This window comes from Acipenser ruthenus, chromosome 5, assembly GCF_902713425.1.
Source record: "Acipenser ruthenus chromosome 5, fAciRut3.2 maternal haplotype, whole genome shotgun sequence".
Lineage (NCBI taxonomy): Eukaryota > Metazoa > Chordata > Actinopteri > Acipenseriformes > Acipenseridae > Acipenser > Acipenser ruthenus.
Genome location: NC_081193.1, coordinates 83376856 through 83403405, shown reverse-complemented (window position 1 = coordinate 83403405; position 26550 = coordinate 83376856). Strand labels below are relative to the sequence as shown.

Genomic DNA, 26550 nt, shown 5'->3' with positions numbered 1-26550 from the left:
TTTTCAGCTGAACTATGTGATAAAAAGGGATATCTGGTACTGACCTGAACAAGTAGGTGTCCTGAGATGGAGAAGTGTGTTTTATTTAACTTGTTGGCATCATTAATTTTCTTCATTAACTGCAGCAGGATCTCAACTAGACCTTTGTTAAGTAGCTCTTTAAGGATCGTGGAGTTCCCAGAAAGGAATTTTAGAGCACCCATGCAATATAGAAGGGCTTCGCTGATGGAAAAGACATCTTCAGTGCAGACAACGGAGAGCAACGAATCTGTAAATGACAGCTAAGCGTAAGAAAATATGTACACTCACATAAAGCTCTATGAAAACAAAAACAATACTAAAGTTACTGCTGCTTTCTGATACAACTCCCATCCTTTGCTGTAACTCAGTTTCACTCCAGTGATGTCACAGGACATACGATGACCGCAAGTGATTATATACCAGGAAGAAACAGCATGATTTGTTTTGACCTACACAGCATTGTACTGGAAAACATCTGTATATAATGATTGAAGTAACCAACATCACAAAGTGTGTCGATATTAAGATGATAGATCCCTTCAGCTCAGTAACCAATACCATAATTGGATGACAGGTTCTCCAGATATATCTAAAATGTACACATGAAATACTGTATGTACACAATCTCTGTCTCTTGCGATAAGCATCCTCTACAGCAGGAGTGGGCAGCCCTGGTCCTGGAGGGCCGGCGTCCCTCCTGGTTAATGAAACCTTTCTTGTTTTTTCAAAACACTCTCCAATCAATGAGCCATGATAACCTTTCTATACCTCCATCAAAACAGCAGCAGAAGCTTTTATGGCGTAGAAATTATTCTTCATAAAATATTAAAGTATGTCTTTCTGTCAATGGCTTAATTCTTAATTAGGATATGGTACCCTTACCTGTATAATACACCTATACGCCAATGTATCTTACCTGTTATGGAATTATTTTCGAAGAGAAAGTCATTGTTCTCACTTCTGCTGATTTTAAATATAAGCTTGCATACATTGAGAAGATTTTTTCCAGTTACACTGAGCTGTAAATCAAGAAAAAAACAAACGGTATTAGCAATACTTTTTTTTTTTCTGAATAGATTGCCTTCTGTTTTTTTTTTTTAACACACATCACATCAAAACTAGAATGAAACATTAATTTGTTTTTGGTTTTAATAATATAAACAGATTGTAAAACCCTTCCTGAAATAGATTTATTTTCAATGTCTAGCACCAAAAACCTTCTGATGTGGAGATTTATGTGAAATCAGACTTACTGCCAGAATAAGTTTGGCTAGTTGTAAACTAAGCTGGTCTGAGCCAATATCAATCAGTCTATACAGGGCTTTCAGCAGGGAGGCTCTCTTCTTACACTTCCTTTCCAGCATGTTCCCCTGCTCCAGTGCACCATACAGTCTGACACAGGTACCACACAGGTACTCAACGTCATTACCTAAAAAACAGCAAACACCAACATCATGTCAATTATTCAGCAGATATGAAACAATAGGTGGTGCAAAGAATAAACCCTGACTTTTAAATAAATAAAACATAAAAAAAAAAAAAAAAATCACACTGAAAAGCACTGTACATGTGCAGCGCTCTTCATATGGGGGTAGCTATTTTTACTGTATAGGAAACACATTTTTCATACATCACTTACAGTATTTAATTTTTAAAGCAATATGCAAGCCATTTTATGCATGAGCTTACACAGAGGCAATCATAAAAACGTATTTCAATGTGAAAACCTTTTAATATTTAATCTGTCTCATGAAATTCATTTAAAAATGGCTTTATTTTTCTGACAGCATTTCTCAACAGTAACCTAAATCGAAAGCTTGTCTTTGAACAAGATAAAAACTTGATTTTTTAGTGACCATGCAAGTACTAAAATAGTGAGACAACAAAAATGATTTTGTTTTGTTGTTGTCCACAGAAATGTTAGCCTTATATAAGTTGAATTACCGACAGAAAGAGACTCTTGCTCAATATTTTGCAACAAGACAAACTTACTGGTCAAGCAATTGGGCTGTCACTGCAACAATCTGCAATAATGTATGGCATGTTACTATATTTGTAGGAACACCAATGGTGCTTTATAAACCAGTAATAATCACAAGATGTATCAGTTACTGTGGGTTTTAGCTAGGAGTCCTTTAACATAACTATAGTATTAGTTAACAGACACTAATGTACCTATGTGAAGCAGATATGTACTTGATGATGTTAGTACCAGATTCTGCCTTGATTTAGTCATCTTACCCCAACTTTAGGCTGAAAGTTACTTTTCAGATTTAATAACAACTATTAAGGCTGCCATGTTTACATTTTTTTGCAAATGTGTAAACTACAGTAAACTGACACTGCATAATGATAAACAAGCAAGACCACTTACACCACACAGGTCAGTCTGAGTATTCATTTGGCAGGAAGTTGAGTCGGGTCAGATGTATTGTGGACTCTGCAGTTTCTTAACAAGGTAATTATTGCTGGCACGCAAATATGTAAAACAAAAATACATCTAGTCAGTGTAGGTGGTTTAATAATGAACTAGAATGCCATTCAGTCAGTATGCGATTGCAACTGAATACAAAAATATATCAGGGATAAAATGATCCAGACTTGTCTGCTGCTTTATACTTTATAGATTTTCTAAATGTTAATTACTAGTAAACCAAACGGAGGCGTTTACATAGCAGCCTTAATAATATTGCTAAATAATTACTGGTGGGTGCAAGTACAACTGCAATAGAGAATTGGCCCTTGCGACTGTGGCCCATATGCATAAAAGATGGGGGTAGTTTCCAGCCATTACATTTTTTTTACCCGGCAGTATTTAAGTTTTTAAAAAAAATTGCACACACACACACACATATTTATAGTTCTCTGTTTATTTTAAATGTATAAATCATTGCGCTGAAATAACATTAATGTGTTCTCCATACACATTTTACATTATGTAAAAATATAAATCTACACATTAGCCATATAACAGCTATGGCCAAAAGTTTTGTAGTGCAGTAGTAAAGTAGTAAAATCAAATTAATAACCAGTGCACTTTCTTTTTGGGTCTATAGGCTACCGATAACACAAAACAAATCATGCTGCTGCATTACACATACTGTACAATGCTAAAAAAACATGATGTTAAATTGAAACTAAACGACTTTAGCGCATTTTCTTTTACCGTAGTCGACTCAGTACACAAAACAGATCATGGTGCTGCATTAACACGTTACAGTATTATACAGTACCTTGCATATACTGCACACACTTTACAGAAAAAAATAATTTTTTTAATGTACATAGCCTACCTACTACTTTTATTTTCTTTTGGAATGAGTCAAACTTTATTTTCTTTGCAAAAAGCAATTAAAGACTTCAAATTCAGAATATTGTAGTGCACATCTTGCATTTCGAACCACTTTCGAGTCCATCAATATTTCTGAAGCTTCTGGTCCTTTTACAAACGATCGATTTCAGTTTGTTTAAACTCTGTAGAGTATGTTTATATGCCCTCTTTTAATCATGTTCTTAATTTTAGCGATTTAGTAGGCTACTTGTATCTGTTGTTGGGTTTATTTTCATCCAAACAGTATTTTTTTTTCAATGGGTTCTCTTTGGATTTTCAATTCCTAGCATCACACTAAATTGGTTATGATCGGTGACATATCAGCCATATCAGAATGTATGGCATAACTGTGTCTGTATAGCAAGGGACTCAGTCACTACTAAAAGGTACTGGAGGTGAGTGAGAAGTTAAGAAAACCTACATTCACTCCCCAGTAACTCGCAGTACTAAAATTATCAACGCAGATCAGCTGTTCAGAAATACAAGGTTCTGTGGCTGAAAAAATATGTCAGGAGATAGCTAATCAGGTTATGTGGTGGGTACTGTAAAAGGGGAGATCATTTACTGCCAGAAGCGCTGGCAAGATGAACATCAGATTGTAAACAAAACTATGGGGTCTTCTCACTTTTCTGGATCATGTTCCAAGGTATCTCCAAAGCCTGGCATTTTCTCAGAGCAATGCATCGGCTACAAACGTGTTTTACAGTATATGTTTTCCAACAAATAAGTAGCCTATCCTGTTCAGATGAGTTAACAATGCAATTTAATGTATGCGTAACAAAATACTTAAATTATGAAATTATTGGATAATGAAAGACTTTTTTTATTATTACTATTGGCTGAAATACATGTTCCTAAACGCAGAAATTATGCTAGGAAATGAAACCGTCAAGCTGCATCTCATTCTCTGCCTGGTCTGAGGCACGTGTAAATTATGATGCAGGAAAGGATCAATTCACGGCACAATACAGGTTTATGAATCAGACGAATAATATGCTAATGAGAAAATTGGTCTCTACGGGCACGTTATTCTAATGCTGTGATGAGTGATGTTTTTTGATGGTAAATGGTGTTTATGCATCACCCGATGAAATACTGTCATGTTAAACACTATTACTGGCATGATAAAGGAGACGGTAAGCTTTATGCACATGGGCCTGTATGTGCTGAGAAAATCAGTATAATCATAGCATGTGTCTCAAATGTGCAAAAGAATCTGGAAATTGAAAAACCATTAATTGACCAGCTGCACTTGTATCAGTAATACCATACCATTCTGTGTAGATTCCAGTTGCTGAAGAATTGGTATAATCTTTGCATTCCAATAACAGGTTTCTTCTTCTGTTTCAACCTCCTGCGTTCTGGATTCGTTTCCAGTGCCTTCAAAAATATGTCAATTTTTTAATGCCTAATCAGACCCATTGACCTTTGATTTACTGGTAGTTATATGTAACTGGCTAAATAATAATACCAGTGTTAAAAAACACAAACTTAAACATCAAGTTAAACAAAACCAGCAAAGCAAAGTCATACATTGATATAAACACACTCAGAACTAAAGGTTAATATACTCTGCATGCTGTGTAATCTATATCTATTAGAAAACTGTAGGACCCTAGCATATATTAGAAATCAGAGTTACATATCCCTGAACAGCGAGATGGCTGAACTCTGAGGACACTTTCACACCTAGTTCACTTGCAAGTGATTCGATTCGTGGTTCACTTGCAAACTAGCTAATTTTTTTCATGTTTGCTTCGGTTCTTTTTGCACCAGAAAAATTCAAGCGAACTTGAGTTTCTTTTAAAGTGCAGTCAGATTCCTTTGTTTGCTTCACTTGCAGCTTCATCCAGACTAGAGTTCTATTTATTTCACATTGCACTTTCCAAACGCACTTGGCTCTCTTGCTGATTACTAGTACGTGCTGTGGCTGTACTGTTGTCCGTGTTTTATTGGTTTATTTGATGCTTGCAACATAAAATCATTGTTGAAGAAACGTAACATGTCGAAACAGCATCAAGTATTTGTAGGAAAAACACTGTTCTTTTGGAGGAAATACGGAGACAATCATGATTATGAAAAAGATGTACATATTGTGCATTCAACCAACTGCAATGTATCTGTTATTGATAGTAATAACAATAACAATAGCTTGTTGTAAATGTTGTATGCGTGGCAGTGTGGCGAGATACAGATGCAACAGGAGATGGTTTACTAAACTTAGGCAGAGCAGCATAAATGCAACAGTGACTAATGTAATGTCTGTACAGACAAAACCACTTTATCTAGGCACAATGCTTTCCCTGCGAGTGTATATGGCACAATTATAATAAAACCAGACGCAATACATGTGCTAAATCATTACTCAATTGTCATTTCATATTTTGCCTATGACTTTTCTTTGCTTGGGACAGTTTTGCTATTAATGCTTAAAGAACGTGCATGTTACAATAGTAAATCTCAAACAATGGTATTTACGTCATTTCATTGAATAGCTGCAGGTTGCACCAGTTAGTAAATCTGCCCCACAGTATTTTTTTTTGTGATGTGATGTTGTGTGCATGTGACATTACGGTGTTCTTGTCTTGTGTGCGTGTGACAGGACAGCATCACTGGCAAGGCTGCTTCCACCAGGATGTGTAGAGCTCAGTGAAGAGCTAATGCGCACATTGTATAATACTAAATACATAAACAAAACACTAAACTGTGTTGTGGAACAACTGTGAACTGGAACACATTTGGGTTTCACATTGCAGTTGAAACTGAGCAAAGTGGCAAACGTACCGAGTAAAGAGAGGCTTTTTGCTGCAGTAGTAACTACTACTGTTTGCACCGTTATTGTACCCCATTTTTAAAAAATCGAACAATTTTACTTTACATCTCTGCACAATAAAAACAATGTAAATGCAGCATGCAGCTTGCTATTATTGCAAAATTATTAACCAGTGGAATGCATTAATGAACATAATGGGCAGTACAAGCCAAGGCAGAAAGTATTTTGCATCTGCAGTATTGTAGCTTTACAACAGCTATCTACTTACAGTCTATATTAAACCTAGTAGGGTTTGCTGCGATATACCTGTTCTGTTTCTTGCTCCTGTGCTTTCTGAACTACTGGGTCGGGAAGATGTCCTGCTAGGGCTTCCAATGGAGTCACTGAAACAAACACATACAAGTTGTTAAGTCAATGGTGAGGCACATCTATTTCTTTCATTTTCCAAGTCCTTGCTTTTTCAGCAATTCTTTTGGCTTATACAGTACTTTTTATTACAGTAGGTTAATCATCAAGACTACATTGCTGAGTTCTATCTGTCTAGGACTGTGGCAACATAAATCCATTAATTTGCTCTATACTGGTTATGTGCTTAAGCTTGTTCTTTATTGCACAGCTAAGTGTGATGTGAACTTTATGTGTAGCCCAGGAACAAAATATAAATGTAAAAAATGACAAGAAAACAAAAAAGCTGATTATATTTTATTGTATTTTAGGAAAAGAGGCTATCTATATTTTTTTTGCCATCAGAGGTCACTGTTGTAATCTGCTGTTCAGAAGATAGTTGCACTTCAGCTTGCATGGAACAGCTGTTAAACCACATAAACCATTATATCGCCCCTCGCTCTACTGCGGATTGGGATATATCGCGGTACTGGAGTTGGCTCCCCGTTTTTACAGTTTAACTGCACATGCCTTAGCTGCAATATATATATATATATATATATATATATATATATATATATATATATATATATATATATATATATATAGAGAGAGAGAGAGAGAGAGAGAGAGAGAGAGGCAATTTCACTTAGAATTACTGTCCGTTTTATTTCGTACAAACAAAAATATACAAAACAATTAAAAACAAAGCATTAATATTGTAATGTTATCATATACACACGCATTGCACAATAACACAAAGAAAATTTAATATCTACTTGCTGAAGCGGTTTTTATTTTAGCCAACGTGGTGTTCACTTGTGGCAGCAATGCACTAGCAAAAGTCAAAGGGCAGTGACGTCAGCTCCCTCGCAACAAGCCTCCTATGTTCAATGCAGCAGGTTTGTGCATTTGAGAAAGGAGAGGAAGAAATTAATTGATGAGACTTAAGTTGATGAGAAGCAATTACCCTCCGCAGTATGAATTAAAATGGTGAGCTGCTTTTTAGAAGCAAAATGAGAAAAGCGGGTTGTGTAGAGGATTTATATTGGACCCTGACGCCCCCGATAAAACGAGGGAGTGGTTATACATTACAGTAGGACCTCAGAGATACGAACACCAAACTTAAGCACTGACCGCTCAACTGCACACCTCATTTGAAACCGGAAGTACGCAATCAGGCAGCAGCTGTGACAAAAAAGCCAACATCAATTAAACAAAATGGCAAGCAGTGGGAAGCGTAAACGTGTCACACTTTCAATTGACACAAAACTCGAGATATTACAAAAACTCAACAATGGCATTAGCCTCAGCAACATAGCCTTCGAATAGGGTATAGGGAAATCAACTGTCACCCACATTAGGAAGAAACAGGAAAAAAATCAAACTATTAGCAAAAGAGGCCAAAGACAGCGGAGCAGTAAAAAGCAGGTGTATTGTACGCAAAGCTGCTGCTGATGATTTTGATAAGGCAATGCATATGTGGTTTACACAAGAGAGATCAAAAGCCACTCCTATAAGCGGCGTGATGCTTACGGAAGAGGCAAAGTTACTCTACCGAGAGATGTAGCCAGAAAAAAGTGAGGAACATTTTAAAGCAAGCACAGGGTGGCTCTGTTGGTTAAAAAAACAGACATGGAATACGTCAGTTGGGAGAGTCTCTGTCAGCTCGAATGCCTCTAATGAATTTTAAAACACTTTCAAATCATTTCATGAACAGCATGAGCTTACCCGAGCCCAAGTGGGGATTTCCATCTCCTGTTGGTGTTCATTCACAAAAGTAAAAAACCTCGGTGCTTTGCAAACGTCACTATGTCAGCTCTACCTGCCCATTACTACAGCCAACGCAGTGCTTGGATGAATAAAGACATTTTCTCTGACCGTTTTTTTAAACACTTTGTTCCACTTGTGAAAGACTACCTTACGTCAAAATCTTTACCTGTCCTAAAGAAGACGGAAGCATTCTGTGTTTGTTTTTGCCACCAAACGTCACAAGCCTCATCAAGCTGATGGGCCAAGGCGTTCTGGAAAACATGAAACGTCGATACAAGCGAAACCTCTTACGCCAGTTATTACTGGAATCAATGCAGTTTGAATCTTACACCGATTTGTGTAAACAGCTGACCATCAAAGACGCTGTCTATATGTGTGCCAAGTCCTGGAGTGAGATTGGTAGTGAGTCTTTCAGGCACTCATGGAATTCACTTTGGCCGTGTATTGATGACACTGAACCGGATCATTTGGAAAACAGTGATCAGACGGAAATAAATCACCTACATTTTTCCGAAGAGCGACAGCTTTTGGACATCACCCCGGAGGAACAGAAGGAATGGCTAAACACGGATAAACATGAAAACAGACCCCCAATTCTAAGCGACCACGAGATAATTGAATTGGTGCGAGAAATGGCACAGCCGGACAGTGACAAGGAGCAGGGGGAGAACACCAAGAAGATCCCACACACGCAAGCAGAAGAGTGCTTCGCTATCTGTCTTCAATGACTCGAACAACAGCCTGAAGCTACACACCGATGAACCTGATGATGCTTCAAGAGCTACACATCTTGGCAGCAAAAAACCGTGTTAGCAACCTAAAGCAGAGTACCATTAAACATGTTTCAAGTCTGCATAGTTTATCCTGTAGTAGGCTCACATATGTAACTGAGATGGATTTACCAGTGACCAGGAGGATGTAGTATAATGTAATGTAGTTCTGTGAGGTCCACGCAGGTACATGTGAAGCCATCTTGAGGCAGGGAATGCAACTTAAAAGTTTAAAAAAGTGGTCAAAATGTAAAAAAAAATTAAAACAATACACACACCTTACTTAAACAGTTGTAGCAACACATGGGAACATGTAACACAATAAAATAAAAAGGTCCTTATATACCTTTTTATCTGTTACCTTGAATTATGGTATAAGCATAGGGCATCAATCTGTGAACCAATATCTCATATATTTTATGATGCTGGCACCAGTAGTTCTGTCAAATTGTGTCACAATGTGTTTTGAGAGACAAAGAATAGAAACATTGTTTTAAAAACCTGATACCATAAGATAAAGCGTGGACCTTACTTGTCAGTATGTAAAACTGTGTGAAAGTTGACCTTCATAGGCCAGATTAAGAAGTTCAGACTTGTCTATCTTATCAAATTGCAAATGCATCAAATGTCATGTACAATGAGCCAATGTATAAACAGTTTTTGAAAGAAACCTCCAGCCATAAAAGTAGCACAGCCTGCTGCACTGCACAGATATGTTTTTATGGTACATTTAATCTGTGCCTAGTAGCATTGGCCATAAGCCTATGGAAAAGTGACTGTTTTTATTGCACTTAGACAGCAAAAAGCGAGCCAGACTGCAGATATGCCTTTAGAGATGTACAAACCCATGTATCAAATCTGTTTTCTTTTCCTCCTTTTTAGAAATGATATATAATCATTTAAATGAGTTATGTAAACAAATAATGCGGTGGCTACAAATCCACTTTTGTTTTCACTGTTTGGTGGTTGTATTTTTCACAACAGCAGTGAAACGGTAAACACAAGGCATCCAGCGCCATATTTTTTGGGGGGAAACAATTAAACATTTCTGAAACAACTGAATGCATCACATACATACAAAGCTCAGTTTCACCTCAGAAACACTCTGATGTCTATTAAATAATTCCTCTGTTAATGAATGCTTGCTTAACATATCAGTCTCAGTTAATCCTAAGAAATCCTCTCCATTGGATCTCACAAAATGCACTCCTCTGGAGGTAATGGTATGATATTAGCATATTTCATATGTAGAGTTAAAACCTTCTTTCACTATTCATGACAATATGACCTTCATTTCTAGACAGTACTATTGATCTTTTCTTGGAATATATGGCAATTACACACACACACACACACACAAGACAAAGCATTAACACGCCATACTATAATTTAATCATAAAATGGGTATAAATAACTGTTTAACTGACACGAATGACAAAACTGCAGCCTCCCTGTTTTAAGAATTTCTACAGGATTGTGGCTACTTTCTCACTCAAATTCTATTGAAAGGAGCACATTTCCTTTACAGAAAAATAACACTTTTTTGGTTTGAGTACATTTAGGTGGTATTGTAGATCTACCAACAATTTTATGGAATAGAATTTTATTTAATAAATTATACACAATAGTTCAGGGTCCTCTTAAACAAAGTCCACTGTGGGTCCCACCACCAAAAAAAACCTACTGTGTATGAGACAAACTGTAACTAAAATACCAACAACCATTTACATAAAAAAAAAAAGATATCGCTGTAGAAAAAAGGAAAGGAAATAAGATACTACATTATAAGAAATTCATTGAATACCCACACACTACTGCTAATTACTGGGCCCATGCAGTAAATATTTAAATGCAACACATAAAACGGTCTGAAATACTGTAGTGGCTTAGATTTTGCGTTCACAACAAAAGAACACATGGAGACGGTGATAATGACTTTCAAGTACATATTGACTGTTTAAGTTATACCAGGACAAAGACAGACAACAGTACAATGTTTAGTGTTTGTTATATTTAATTTCCCTCACATATATTTGAATAATAAATGTTAATAGATAAAAGCTTATTTTAATTGATTTGAAGTTGTGAATTTTACATATATAAATATCGAAGAGACCTTGTTCATACAATGATATGGTCTCTGTTAAGCATGTATCCTGGAGATAACAGCAAAGTAACAAAAAAGAACACATATTTTAAGATTTAGCTACAGTTCACTGCACTGTAAATCGGTTGCAGAACATGTGATGGTGTTACAAAAAGCAGATCAAATACATATATTACTGCATAATAATGGGAAAAACAGTGTTCTCCACTGAAGCAGAAACACTAATGTGCTACTATCTTGTTTTTCAAAATGTATTAACATTAAATCATATGATGTAGGCTATTCAACCATTTTACCCTTCACAGCAAAAAAATTGCACTACATTTTTTTTTTTTTTTTTTAGTCTGTTTCCAGAAATTTGGAAGGACTGATTAATAATGCAAACCCTGAATTTATCACATCATCACCACTTTAAATAACCTCCATCCAGACTGGAATTGAATCCAGCTCCTCAGGGGTGAAATTCTGGTGCATTAAGCCAGTCTTAACACCTCAATCTCTACAAATCTCTACTTGTATCTGGAATACTGACAGCTTAACAAAGGTTTGTTTTTTTAAATCCAATTTATTTTTTTCTTCATTTGACTATTTGTTATTTAATAAAAGAACAGATAGAGTAATGGTTTGCAATCTGACAGTGGTCTATAGCAACAATGATATCACTCCAGCTTCTTAGCTGTCAGGCACTCCTGACACAAATATATCAATACTGGCTATATAACTGTAATGTCCTATTTGTGCATTTGATCATTGATTGGGTTACAGCACTATAGTTTTCACAGACATTATCTCATCTTTGTCTTTGGATAGACTGAAGCATCAATCAAAATAAATGGCTTGCACAAAACCACAGAACACCATATGCATTTAATACGATAAGCCCTGCTTAAGCACAGTCTTGCTTCTGTATGAAAAATACACGTTGTTAGTCAATTTTAATACAGATTGGCTGATCCCTTTCGTGCACATAATTATGCAGAGCTCAGAAAAATAATGATTTAAAACAACTTATATTTGAAGATGTTGCCTTTATTGTTCTGTAGTTTAGATATTTTGTCTAGGAAGAAATAAGCCCCATTGTAGAAAAAGTGTTTTCCCATTACAGACAATAATATGCAGTTGAGACAACCTGAATGTCATGTTTTAATTGATTATATTTTGTTTATGATCATGTTGATATTTAGATTTTTTTTTTTCACTATTAATTATAAAAATAGAAAAATGACTTACACTGCTATCAAATACAATCATAGACAAAAGTATTGGCACCCTATACATAATATAAGATAATTCAAGAAAACATGTTAAATACAAGCCTTTAGTGAACATTAGCCACTAATTAATATGACAAAGACCAACATACACAATTTCTAGTAGTTTAACAAACAATCTATATAAAAAATTAAAAAAAGGATTTAAGCAATTTCAAATATTTATGACAAAAGTATTGGTACCTTTACATTAAATGTCTGTTAATTTTATAGAACTCGTTAAAAAAAAAAAAAAATAATTATTGATTTGAAACCATTACACAGTAACTAAACTGCATTATAAAGTCCTTTGCTAGAAAAAGAGGTAACTATTTCCAACATCTGTTGAAGAAGAACATTTTGGTAACAAAGCAGATGATGGTCAAGACAAAGGAGTTGGATTCACGTTTGAGAAAAGCACTCGTAGCAAACTACAGCAAAGGAAATAGCAACAAAGAAATATGCAATTGTGCATAAGGAGTGGTAAGTGTCTGGTCTATTTATAATCTTGGTTGGTTAGTAGATGACATAATGAGAGTGGGAGCAGTCCTTCCTCTCGAGCTAAAGTTATAAACTTTTATTAAATTAATGCAGTCAGCACTCGGATATACGACACTCAGATACACATCAGTTGCGTTTTACCGTCCTTGTATAAAGAATAAAATCAATCCCCATTATATATATATGGGTTATTCCATGCCAACTCAACCAGTGCCACTGCCCGTCAGTCTCAGATTTTCCTAGAAAAATTGACCTGGGGGTTTTCAGACACTGTGAGTTCAGAAATGATAGCCATTATTTTTTTTTTTAAATCTTCCCTTTGACCTAAAGTGAGAAAGGGACCTTGACCAGAAAAATCACCCTGGGTGCAATTTAGATGCTACCATCATGTGTAGTACCTCGTTCTACTCGTATTGAATAGGGCTTTCCAGAAAAAAATACTAAGAGCACCCTTCTCACTTCTGGCAAGTTGCAAGACGAGGGGTAACTGACGAGTTTTATTCGAACTTCAGCCTAACCCTTTTCCCTGTAGGGACGTGGGTCCTAAAATGTAAGTATTGCTGTAAGAACCTTAGGAACCAGTCTATAAAATTCTGTGAAAAACTTTTGGTTTCAAGTCCCACCACTGGTCATTAAACCCCCTTGAAATTTGAATTTGTGCTATTTGTACCAAGTTTAGGCCATAATAACTTGCGTGGGGGAGACTCCAAAAAAATCACCCAAAGATATGTTTGGATAGATGTTAATGAGATCTACAAGCATCAATAATTGGTCAACAATAATTTACTGTAACCATACCATAAGTTGATTTGTAATTGTATTTGTTTTATTCCCCTCTGAAAATATGTCTTTGCCTTTGCACATGCCCATCTGTCATTATAAACCTGCTGAAAGTCCTGGCTGATTGAAAATCAGACTTAAATTTGGTTCACGCATATGCTACATCCCCAGGTAGCTTCTAGATTGACACCTACCAGGAATTTTGTAAAAGGAAGAAGTGATATGGAACCCTAGGAAGTCTATACTTGTTTTCAAACTAAAAGGTTAATGGCTCAATATGCAATTTAAAAAAAACACCACCATATATGTGTGAACCTAATTTACATGAATGAAAAGCCATGGGATTGCAACAGTTTCCCTAAGATTTAAACATCAAGGTGTATTAAAACAGAAGCCAGCAATTTTGTAGTCATGCTAAGCCGTAACAATTATAAGAAAAGAAGCCAATCATTTACCCACATAGTGACTTCCATGGTAACCCGTGCATCCACTAATCTTCAAATCACTTCATTGTTATTTTACAAACACCAAATACATACCTTCCACTACCAGGTCTGGATGATACAGAGTTCTCACATGCCTTCTTTGAAAAAACTTCTTTTTCATTCTCATCAGCTTTAGTGGGTTCAGTCAGTACGGGGCTGCTGCCTCTAAACTGGCCTTTTGAAAACACATTCTTTTGAGCAGCTTGTGGAGGACTTGGTTTTGCAAGTGAGGGCTCAGAGTTCAGTCTCTTCATGACTGCAAAAAAGTTAGCGAAATTAAGATGACTTCAATTACCCTGGTTATTTCTGTGGAACATACGTATACTGTAAAAAATACTTTTTAAAATGCCCCTCTCAAAAAATATTCATTAAACATCAATATGCTCTATAGATGTGTCTTTGCATTTGATTTGTTTAATTTTCTATCTCATCTTATATGTAAAAATAGGTTTATTGATTTCTCATATCTAAAAAATCTCAAGTACTCACATCCCTTAGGTCCATAATACTGAGAACTTGTGTGATTAACTGACAAAGACACAAATCTAATTATGGTTGTTAATCAGAGCAAGGCAGGTTTTTTTAAAACTGATTATTAACCATAAAAGAGGAGAATAAAAAGGTGTGCTGTAGTTATAAATGGTTCAAAGCTTGCTAAAACATTTAATTATATTGCAATAGTATAAATTGAAAATCATATACTTTGGAAGTCGTTTGTAATTTATTTGTTTCAGAAAAACAGATGGTTAAGGATATTTAAATTATTGTTATGACAAGATCATGACTCTTGATGGGGCAGCTGTGTCAACAGCAGACTGCTCACAACTTGAATTGTAAAGGTATAGATGAAACACATGAATAGTGAAGGCCTGGGGACAAATGCATGCTGATGATGCTCAGATATGCTGATGATGCTCAGATTTTCCTCTGCTTCCCCACCTCTGACTCCACCATCCCCTCCCGTATCTCTACCTGTCTGTCTGCTATCTCCTCCTGGATGCACTCGCATCACCTCAAACTCAACCTCTCTAAATCTGACCTCCTTTTCTTTCCCTCCTCCTCCTCCTCCCCCTCCTCTGATCTCTCTATCTTCGTTCCTCTGGAATCTACCACACTCTCTCAATCCTCCTCAGCTAAGAACCTCGGAGTTACCCTGGACCCGTGCCTCTCTTATTCCCAGCACATCTCCACTCTGGCACGCACTTGCCGATTCACCTTCCGGCGCCTCCTCAAGACTCACCTCTTCAGACAGCACCTGTAGAACTCCTCTTTTTTTCCCTCTGGACACCTATCACTCTTCCTTAAGTGCGCTTTACTTGCTCTTATCTGCCCCCTATTTTACTGCATTTAATCCTGTACTTTAGAGTACTGTAATCTGTCAAGTGTTATTTAATCTGTAGTATTTTGTATTTAATTATATCCTGATGTACTATCACTGACACTGTTATCTGCTCCGTTATTGAATCGTATTTTGTCATACTTGCTAGAACCAACGTCATTGTATTTATCTTGCTCTCAATTGTATTATTACTTGTACTGTGATTCTTGAAATGTATTTTTGTTTACGACTGTAAATCGCCCTGGATAAGGGCGTCTGCTAAGAAATAAATAATAATAATAATAATAATAATAATAAATGCAGCCCTCATATCACTTTGTGATTGGCCCCCCAGCTAACCCCCAATTTTTAACATTATTCTTAAAAAAAATTGTAACTGTAAAATATCAAAATAGTTTGCATACAAAGATATATCAACCGATTAGTTTGTTGTAGTTAGGGATTTAAACATTGTATGAAATTATAATGTACTGTAAGTTTTCATTAAATGTGCTTAATTGGGACGGTCTCTGACTTCATAAGATACATTTAATATGTCTGGAACATACCTTGTTATACAATTCCTAAAAGTGGCTGTGGCAGGGCACAGGAAAAGCCCTGCAGATAATTAGAGGGGGCAGGGCAAAGCTGTATGTTTGTTTGTGTGTTTGTGGTGGGCGTTCACAGGAGAGAACGAGAGCGAGCGGAGAAAACCAAAAACGAAACCAAAAGTAAGCAATTGCTACTCGTGCTGGGCAGACCAGCACGGTAGTTGTTTATGTGGTGTCAGTGTTCGTAATTTATTTCTGTTCAAAACTTTTATTTTGCTCTGTGAGCGTTGTTTTTTTGTTTAAATATTTATTTTATTTTTGTGTAATAAAAATGTCGCCGCAGTGCGCTTTTCACCTGTAGTACCTGTGTCTCTGCCAGCTATCTGGTCTGGGGACGTCATCACTGCTCGGCTACCCTGTCACAGTGGCTCATCGAGAATTCAAATTCAGTACGTCTGCACTAGAGTATAAAGTTTAACCTACCTACCTCAACACTGTGCCCCAAAAGGAAGCAAGCAATATCACATTTGTTCTGTGTGATATTTCTTACTGATGTATTTCTTATGGTTATACTCAGTTTTACTAGACTGATTTTGAGAACTCTTTGGAAGCCACATGGGTGCTTTAAACATTTCAGGTATCTGTAACCTAGGAAGAAATAAAAATAAAAATACTGTACACTTACATTCTTCTGGTCGAATAACTGGTGGGAGACCTCCCTGGGAAGCTGCTTTAAATAAGCGTGCCCGAGCACTGCTCACTCTTTTGACTTCCACTGGGTCGACTGGAGGTTTAGGAAGAGGAGGTGAAGTGTCAACTTCATTATCAGGAGACGAGGGAAGTTTGGGAATCTGTAATAATAATAATAATAATAATAATAATAATAATAATAATAATAATAATAATAATAATAATCCGTCACATATCCAACTGCAGCGGGATCAGAGTAAGGGCGGATATGTAAAAAGGCAGATAAATTAATCCCGTTTTAAATACCATTATACACAGCTGTAACAATTACTACATTCACACAATTATTGTTTTGAGATTCAGCTTTTATTACGGAGCTCCCCTAAATCCATTGTTTAGAAAGATACAGGATATTAATACTTGTGACAGAGTAGCCATCTGCCGTGTGGATGCGTGGATTTGCTGCTGGGTGACAGGCAGGAGATTGAGACAGAGGTTAAAGTTGATACGCCCTGCAGGCAAACAGGATTGATTTATATATCAACACACTGAAGAGCGCACGTGAGACTACCAGCAATGGTTGCACACGGAGCACATACAACACAGTGTACGAAAACTTTGGTAGGATCTACAATATACTAACTAATCTTCTCTGTTCAATAATAAACTAACATTGCTGAAAAGATTGATCATGGTGGATAAATGCTTAGGGCAGATATGTGACGCACGGATACACAACAGATTACAGTAATAATAATAATAAGGTATAATGTATACATAATAAGGCTGTAATTCTATTGAGAGTTTCTGGTGACATAAATCATATCATTTTCTACACTACAGTAGCATGCCATTTAACAACTATATATATATATATATACAGTGCCTTGCGAAAGTATTCGGCCCCCTTGAACTTTGCGACCTTTTGCCACATTTCAGGCTTCAAACATAAAGATATGAAACTGTAATTTTTTGTGAAGAATCAACAACAAGTGGGACACAATCATGAAGTGGAACGAAATTTATTGGATATTTCAAACTTTTTTAACAAATAAAAAACTGAAAAATTGGGCGTGCAAAATTATTCAGCCCCTTTACTTTCAGTGCAGCAAACTCTCTCCAGAAGTTCAGTGAGGATCTCTGAATGATCCAATGTTGACCTAAATGACTAATGATGATAAATAGAATCCACCTGTGTGTAATCAAGTCTCCGTATAAATGCACCTGCACTGTGATAGTCTCAGAGGTCCGTTTAAAGCGCAGAGAGCATCATGAAGAACAAGGAACACACCAGGCAGGTCCGAGATACTGTTGTGGAGAAGCCGGATTTGGATACAAAAAGATTTCCCAAGCTTTAAACATCCCAAGGAGCACTGTGCAAGCGATAATATTGAAATGGAAGGAGTATCAGACCACTGCAAATCTACCAAGACCTGGCCGTCCCTCTAAACTTTCAGCTCATACAAGGAGAAGACTGATCAGAGATGCAGCCAAGAGGCCCATGATCACTCTGGATGAACTGCAGAGATCTACAGCTGAGGTGGGAGACTCTGTCCATAGGACAACAATCAGTCGTATACTGCACAAATCTGGCCTTTATGGAAGAGTGGCAAGAAGAAAGCCATTTCTTAAAGATATCCATAAAAAGTGTCGTTTACAGTTTGCCACAAGCCACCTGGGAGACACACCAAACATGTGGAAGAAGGTGCTCTGGTCAGATGAAACCAAAATCGAACTTTTTGGCAACAATGCAAAACGTTATGTTTGGCGTAAAAGCAACACAGCTCATCACCCTGAACACACCATCCCCACTGTCAAACATGGTGGTGGCAGCATCATGGTTTGGGCCTGCTTTTCTTCAGCAGGGACAGGGAAGATGGTTAAAATTGATGGGAAGATGGATGGAGCCAAATACAGGACCATTCTGGAAGAAAACCTGATGGAGTCTGCAAAAGACCTGAGACTGGGACGGAGATTTGTCTTCCAACAAGACAATGATCCAAAACATAAAGCAAAATCTACAATGGAATGGTTCACAAATAAACATATCCAGGTGTTAGAATGGCCAAGTCAAAGTCCAGACCTGAATCCAATCGAGAATCTGTGGAAAGAACTGAAAACTGCTGTTCACAAATGCTCTCCATCCAACCTCACTGAGCTCGAGCTGTTTTGCAAGGAGGAATGGGCAAAAATTTCAGTCTCTCGATGTGCAAAACTGATAGAGACATACCCCAAGCGACTTACAGCTGTAATCGCAGCAAAAGGTGGCGCTACAAAGTATTAACTTAAGGGGGCTGAATAATTTTGCACGCCCAATTTTTCAGTTTTTTATTTGTTAAAAAAGTTTGAAATATCCAATAAATTTCGTTCCACTTCATGATTGTGTCCCACTTGTTGTTGATTCTTCACAAAAAATTACAGTTTCATATCTTTATGTTTGAAGCCTGAAATGTGGCAAAAGGTCGCAAAGTTCAAGGGGGCCGAATACTTTCGCAAGGCACTGTATATATATATATATATATATATATATATATATATATATATATATATATATATATATAATGTATACATCATACTCACATGTTCCAAGGGGGTAAGGCGTTTAACAGTAACAGGCCTTGAATCGGGTACATCAAAATTGAGGGCATGAAGACTAAGAAAGAAAATATTTAAAACAATTTAATTTAATTGAATTAAGAAAAGTTTTAAAGGACGTCCAATGTAAATCTAAAGACAAAAATGTTTATTTATAACCAAACTAACAATTAACAGGAAAAGTGCAGCTGTGAAAAACAAATGCAGTTTTGCAAAACAGACGTTTCAGTCCCACGTGCAACTTCATTGTTTGCAATGTAACTGGATCGAACCTTGAGAGTTTTAATATCCATTGATCAGACAATTGGCCCTATTTATTAGCTGTTTGCTCATCCTATTTCTGAAATTTTATGAAGTCCAAAAATGTTTTGATACATTTTAAATACAAGGTCATAGAACTGGGTTCCCAAATATTATGTTGTCAGCAAAACAGGAGATACTAAAGAGAACATTTAAGTCACTGAAGTTTAGCCAAGATCCTAGTTTAACAAAACACAAATAATGAACACAATTAAATAAAGATAGAATTTGTTAAAATTAGCAGCTACATACCTCCGCAGTTGCTCATTTCCATTTTTATTCTGTATTATGATTTTGCTAATACCATATCCCATAGTTTAATTAATACGTAATCAAATAACAGCAATAACATGTTTACCATCAGATATAATTTGGTTTCCAATTGGTACGAGAAGGTTTGGGTCCTAACCTGAAAGCTGAAGGGGGTCTGTTCTCTGGTGTTCGAGAAGATGAAGGTCCAAAAAGTTTCCTTTGGTCTTCTCTGGGTGTTAACGGTCTCTGGGTCTTAAGAGTTCTCAGAGATTTACGGGCCTCGCTAATGATCTCAGCACTTGTTTTCTGTTTTGGTGCTGAGCTCACATAGAAGGGCTTTGATATCTCTGCTTTCTTTTCCATTTTCTCCCCAAGAAGCAGCACACACGGTTGGTCACGGATGATTCTAAAAACACAAAGTTGTGAAAATGATTTCCCAGTTAAAGAATAAAACAAGTGAGCAATGACTGAATGGTGGATCTCAATAAAGCTGACATTTAAAACTACTGAAAAACATCCCGTCACTGAGATTTACTGAGAAACGTCCTTCTAATTCTAATACAGACATTTCTGAGCTCATGTTGCCCATTTCTATTAATTATTAAATGATTTAAATGATTCAATTTACTCTCAATGGCTTTATTTCCAAAATTACCATTTTGTGAAATACATCAGTCTTGCTTTGGGGGTGCACAGTCACCTCTCATGTAACAGGAGCATAAGTTTATCATTTTATATACCTTACCTGCATTTTTCTTCCCTGATTAACCATGTACTTTATTTCTATCTTGGCATGCCCCTTGAGTTTTCAGTTTGCGTAAACACATGTATAGCCCCTAATGAGTCACTGACTGTTGCCATGTGTAAGATCCCTGTGCTTCTACTTGCCAGAATCCTATTGGAAAATGATGCTGCAGTGTGGTAGAGGGTTCACCTATAAATATGTGCATAGCCTAATACATTATGTATCCAAAACCAGGGCCAATCATCATAAGACTGATATTAGACAAAACTAGTTGGTTTGACCTCCATTTTACAAGCGCAGTAAAAACCACTCGATACACGCACTCTTAAAAGCATTGGATCTCCACTATAGTTGCAGCTGATTTGGTGCTTGACACTGGCTAATTTGATGAGAAGGGGCCTCGGTTAGGCCTAGATGAAACAAGGTGTTTTGATCACAGTTCAGACGTCCACATAGGTTTTATGAATGAAATAAAAATCTTACTGCTTAGTTTTCAATGGAGCCTTCTGGGTTTCTATTTCACTGCAACATCATAGTGTGTGCAATGTGAGGGCCCATCTGAACAACATGTCGTGGACCAGCAGCACATCAGTCACAGTATTTAGATAGCTATAACAAGTGAAGGCAAGAACGCAATTGTAAACACATTGTACAATATAGATCATAGAACTGTCTCGTTGACTTTATGACCTGCTTCTAATTCAGTAGAAATTCACCCATGAGAATGGATAGCTTCTGCTTTTATCCAAAAACAGGCAAAGAGAAAAGATCAATCTGTAGCAAACCCTTACTCATCATCTCCACACTGTAAACTGGAAAACAGTATTATCAGACATAACACAAAACTCACTGTGACCTTCTTGTTGGTTTTCTCTGTAATTGAATATCTCTCCACCTCTGCACTGTGTCAAAATATACTTAGGTCCTGTCCACACTATGCCTACAAACCATTGGTTGCCTTTACACCGGCTTAAAAGGGCTAAATACGGTTTGCGTCCACACTACGCAGCATTTAATACCGTACTCGAGAACCGGACTGGAGACCACCTCAAGGGGTAGTCTTGAGTCCGGTTCTAAGTAGATCGCATCAGGTAGTGCGGTTTATCAGAAGTGTGGACGCTGTAATACTGTACTACATTTTTTATGTATCCTCTAATATCCCAAAATTCTTTGTGGTATGGTTGGCGAAATACTGGCACCTGAAGGACTATCTATCAGTGTACACTCTGTAATGGGTATTCATTTTTATGCTTAAAAAAAACCTGTCAGGGCATCTCTGTTAAACTAGTATGGAAAATTAGGCGACTGCAAAAATGAAATGCGAGTTAAAAGTAGGATCAGGATGAACAATTCACGTAATTTGTCAGCTCTGTTTGAAATAAAATGAAGGGAACAAGAATTATGCGCAGGCAAGATATGAAGGTAAAAACAAAGATTTGTTTATGAGTTCAATTTGTTTAAAGGGGTGTCATCTGATTAAAAATAAAACCAGAAAACTTCAAGCCCTACTTGTTTTATTTCTTTTTAGCAATATGCACCTCTATTAATATGAAGCATAACACATTATTTTAAAATAAAATACAGTGCATGGTGGGATACTATCGTATTTATTTCCACAGTTCGTTGCACTGCTAAGAACTGTAAACAAACTATTCTAATAGTGTGTGGATGCATTAAGATCAACTAAACATGAAACGGTACTTGAGTGTGGACGCTTTGAGTTGGATTAATTAGAACGGTTTCGAGTACAGTTCTCAAGATCGGTTATGTAGTGTGGACAGGGCCTTAGAGTCAAAAGATTGCATTCTGTTACTTTCAAGTAAATCTGCAGGCAGCAGGGTATGTATAGTACAGTAATGTGTGCTATGGTTAAAAAAAAAAAAAAAAAAAAGACTAAGAAACAGAACTTGGGAGCCATGGCTTTAAAAAAAAAAAATCAAATTAACATTAAAGGGTATATAAGGACCTTTTTATTTTATTGTGTTACATGTTCCCGTGTGCTGCTACAACTGTTTACGTAAGGTGTACTGTTTTAATTTCTTTTTTTTGTGCATTGTTTAAATTATTTTTTTTTTTTTTACATTTTGACCACTTTTTTAACTTTTAAATTGCATTCCCTGCCTCAAGATGGCTTCCCATGTACCCGCATGGACCTCTCAGAACTACATTTCCTGTCATCCTCCTGCCCACTGGTAAATCCATCTCAGTTACATATGTGAGCAGGAGGATGATGGGAAATAAAAAGGTCCTTATGTACCCTTTAACAAGAAATAAATAAAATATCGCCCAAATATGATTACTTTTCTCGACTTGTCTTAAATATTTAACTGCAGAAAGTAAAGTATTCATAAACATTTAAATAAAGAATTAACAAAAGTAACTGTCGACTGAGAAACAAAGGAATCCTTTGTAGATTGTAATTTGTAACTCAAAAAAGAGCCAACTTATAGATCATTATATATGCAGTATCTGTCATAATGATTTTCTGTCATACCTACACAGGAATGATGCTTACTATGATAAAGCCTTCTGAAATTGAATGCACTTGATATGCTTGACTACAGCTTTACAGTTTTCTTGCTCCCACTGTAATGGAAGTAAAGTAATAATGGCATGTCATAATGGCACAGAGCACATTAAGGTTCTGGACCACCTTCAGCTATCAAGATTAATGGTTAGCAAGCCATTAGGAATGTACAGTATATTCTGAAGATGATGACTGTGCTGAATTAACACGCTTTTTTTTTCCTGCAAAAAAAGTGCTTTGAAATTGGCAGATATCTAAATGAGGTACAAAGAGATATTTTAACTTTTTGCAATATTACTAAAATAAATGTAAAACTAAGCATGTGCAATTCCCTGAGCATTTAGTCAAAGGAGTTCAGGAGTAAAAACTAAGCACATTCTAAAGACTGAATTAGTTTTTTATTTAGCAATTAACCAATGGTGTTAGTGGGTACTGTAATTGCGAATACCTTTTACCTATATTTTATTTTCAGGTTATGTTTCAAAGTACATAGAGATTAAATTACAACCCTCTTGAACATGAACTTGGAATTCTGAACACAGGAGTCCAGCTGTTAAGCGGCCACATCCTCTTTTTAAACCACTGATTCAAATCATACAACTGTCTATCCAAGTTAAAAGTAAAAATAAAAAACGTTCATAAATTATCATTCAACAACCACAAAAGGCAGAGCTTGAAACTTTTTTGGAAACCCATCTCAAAGAACTACATAACCCATTTACACTATAGTGCATAGAATTTCAAAAGAAAATTCGGAAATTTAGAGATAACTAAAGACAACAAAGATGTTTGGTTTTTTTGTATCACATATAGTAATTGCGAGGAAAATAATGTCGCTTAGAGATACTATTTTGGAAACACAGGGTCAATGATTTATTTATTTATTTATTTTTTAAAGCAGGAAATTCCATTTTAATGATAACAAACTGGCAGTTAACCACTTTCAGGTTTATTTATTTATTCTCAGTTTTGTAGCAATAACATGGAGTTTTCTCCTTAGTTAATTAATGATTGAAGTGAATGCTTTGAAAATACACAAAGACAGAGCTGTTTGATTTTAAGTATCATTTAAATATTAATGGGTCTCATTTAATATAAATGGCATGGCCTCCTTTTCTGTATGAATGCTATATGAACTCATGCACCAGCTTTTGATTAGCCTGCTGGAATCTGTTGCTTGACCATAAAATAGTTATTGAATTTTGAACACACTGTGAAGAACCTTGGGAGCTCAAGCTTCACAATGTTGTTGAGAAGCTGGTGTGATAAAAAGAAATCCAGGTGTAGCTCCTGAATTAATAAAGATACTTTATTGTAACATAACACAGCACAGCTAATCTACAGTATCTGTTAACCCTAACACTGCTATGTAAGAAATTAAAAGGTATAATTAAGAAGAGCTTTCTTCGTGCTGATTAAACAGTGGGGGTGTTTAAGATACTCATTAGCAACATGCTACTGTAGCTGTCCTCTTAAAAAGAACTGCAGCCTGCCTAAAGACAAATTACATCATGATTATTATATATTTTTTAAAATTATTATTACTCATGAAAGGTTAGGGACAAAGATACCACCTCAACTCTGATGTGAACATCCCTGAAATTCAAGTCAAGGGTCTGTCTCAAGCAGAGACACATATGCCAAATGCATATACTGTATGTAAGGACAAATGTAAGGACACTTGTGGTTAAACTAGCTTGCCTATCTACAATACAATATGTGTGTCACGAAGGAAATATGTTGCAAGTCTGGACGTTTGTCATTGGTGACATTATTTAATCAATCAATGGCTTGCAGACATGTTCCAAAGGAGCCCAATTCACACGGAAACCCTTTCTGCTTTAGGCTGTGCAATATGGTGATAATAAGTGTGTGCTTTGCTGTAAGATACAATGCACAGCTTCATGCTTACAGACATGCTTTGGTTTGGAAGGCATCAGCTGCAGGATAATAATGGTGCAACTACTTATTCATGAAAGAACAACCTGCTGCTGCATATTAAGAATGCCGTATGCTTATGTTCTGGTCTTACTGCAGGAGACTACATCCAGGCAATCTCACTGGCACAGACAACACTGTGTGCAAATGTTAATATAATTCGTTTCACCCCATCAATGAGTTATTGCCTTTAAAAATATTAAATAACATTGACTGCTGACAGACAGTTATTAGATTTTAAATGATCGCCACAACAACATTGCATATGATCGATGACCGATATCTCTCTTTTATATACATATTTAAAAAAAAAAAAACAACATGAACGCATCTGATTCTTTAGTTTAATCTAACTAGCGTAAACAACTAATACCGGCAGATTCTCTCGAGCGCAGGCGCGATGATTAAAAACTTCACCTCAAAGCACTGTACAATCATTTTCATTTGGTTTTATTTTGTGGCTCAAGTAATACCTGTTTACGCTGCATCTGAGACGCAGTAACGATTACTCACCACTACTGACTTGATTTATCAGGCCGACAAGAAGTCAACTAATTTACGGTAACTTAATGCTAACACAAGTCAAACACTAACAAAACGATACATAATACATTAACAATAGTAAAAATCGTTATATAGTGTTTAGTTTGTGGACCGCCGTCACAAAATCATAGTTTTATAGTAATCTCATATGAGTAGCTCACCTCGGCAATTTCAAGCTCAGGCTCAAGCAAGTGAACAGAGTGAAGTAATGATCTTCGTAACCATAGCAACCACACACCAACAAGTGGCTGCTACTGGCCCAGCAACATATTAACAAACTAAATTAAATCGATATATATATATATATTATAAACAATTCATCTGGAATAAATTAAATACGTTTTGTTTTGCGGTTTTCAAATCCTTTATACCGTGATATACACATATGGCATACATATGCACGTTAAACAGCAATAGCAGAACAAAAGGGAGACGCTCACCTAGAAGCATTCTTTTAAAAGCAAAGGCGTAAGAAACGTCTACAAACGGCATAAGAAATTGACTTACCTAGAGATTAGCAAAACATTTGATTTATTATCACCTTTTCAGACGACTATATGTGGGAGTCGAACAGAAAGTGTTAAAAAAAAAAAAAAATAGGGGGGAGGGAGGGGGGATATTACTACGTTTCTCTATTTTCCCTAACGGTTAGCACTGCAGAGCTGTGTGTTCACTGAGTCTCTGACGCGATGGGGGTGGTGAAGATGACGTCACTCCCTGAGGGAGGTAGGTTCACTGCGCCGTCCCACGCGTCTTCTCTTCACAACCTTGTTCAATGTGAACGTTACCTCCCTAGTCCAATCTCTGCTTAACTTTTGGGGATGGTTGCAATGATTTACTGCCAGTAATGTGATCAATGATACAGTATACCATATTTGCAGGTGTATTGATACAGAGTTTTCTGTCTGATTTATAT

General features: G+C 36.5%; 1 protein-coding gene across 7 annotated transcripts in view; it reads right to left on the bottom strand.

Moving 5' to 3' along the window:
- armc2 (armadillo repeat containing 2) overlaps positions 1 to 26237 on the bottom strand; it is a 38779-nt gene extending 12542 nt beyond the window's left edge. For 3 of the 7 annotated variants that reach the window (XM_034004081.2, XM_034004084.2, XM_059024650.1), the window contains exons 1-10: positions 26142 to 26237; positions 20039 to 20287; positions 19315 to 19387; positions 16730 to 16895; positions 14230 to 14431; positions 6432 to 6508; positions 4625 to 4732; positions 1275 to 1450; positions 938 to 1040; positions 45 to 268 (exon numbers count right to left, since the gene is read on the bottom strand). In XM_034004081.2, the coding sequence (XP_033859972.2) occupies positions 45 to 268; positions 938 to 1040; positions 1275 to 1450; positions 4625 to 4732; positions 6432 to 6508; positions 14230 to 14431; positions 16730 to 16895; positions 19315 to 19387; positions 20039 to 20244 (1335 nt within the window). In that variant the 5' untranslated portion in view covers positions 20245 to 20287; positions 26142 to 26237. Of the gene's footprint in view, positions 1 to 44; positions 269 to 937; positions 1041 to 1274; positions 1451 to 4624; positions 4733 to 6431; positions 6509 to 14229; positions 14432 to 16729; positions 16896 to 19314; positions 19388 to 20038; positions 20288 to 21109; positions 21236 to 25795; positions 25884 to 26141 lie in introns of those variants that run through there. The other 4 variants (XM_059024649.1, XM_034004082.2, XM_034004083.2 and 1 more) reach the window with 4 other exon arrangements.
- Between the last annotated feature and the right edge of the window lie 313 nt (positions 26238 to 26550).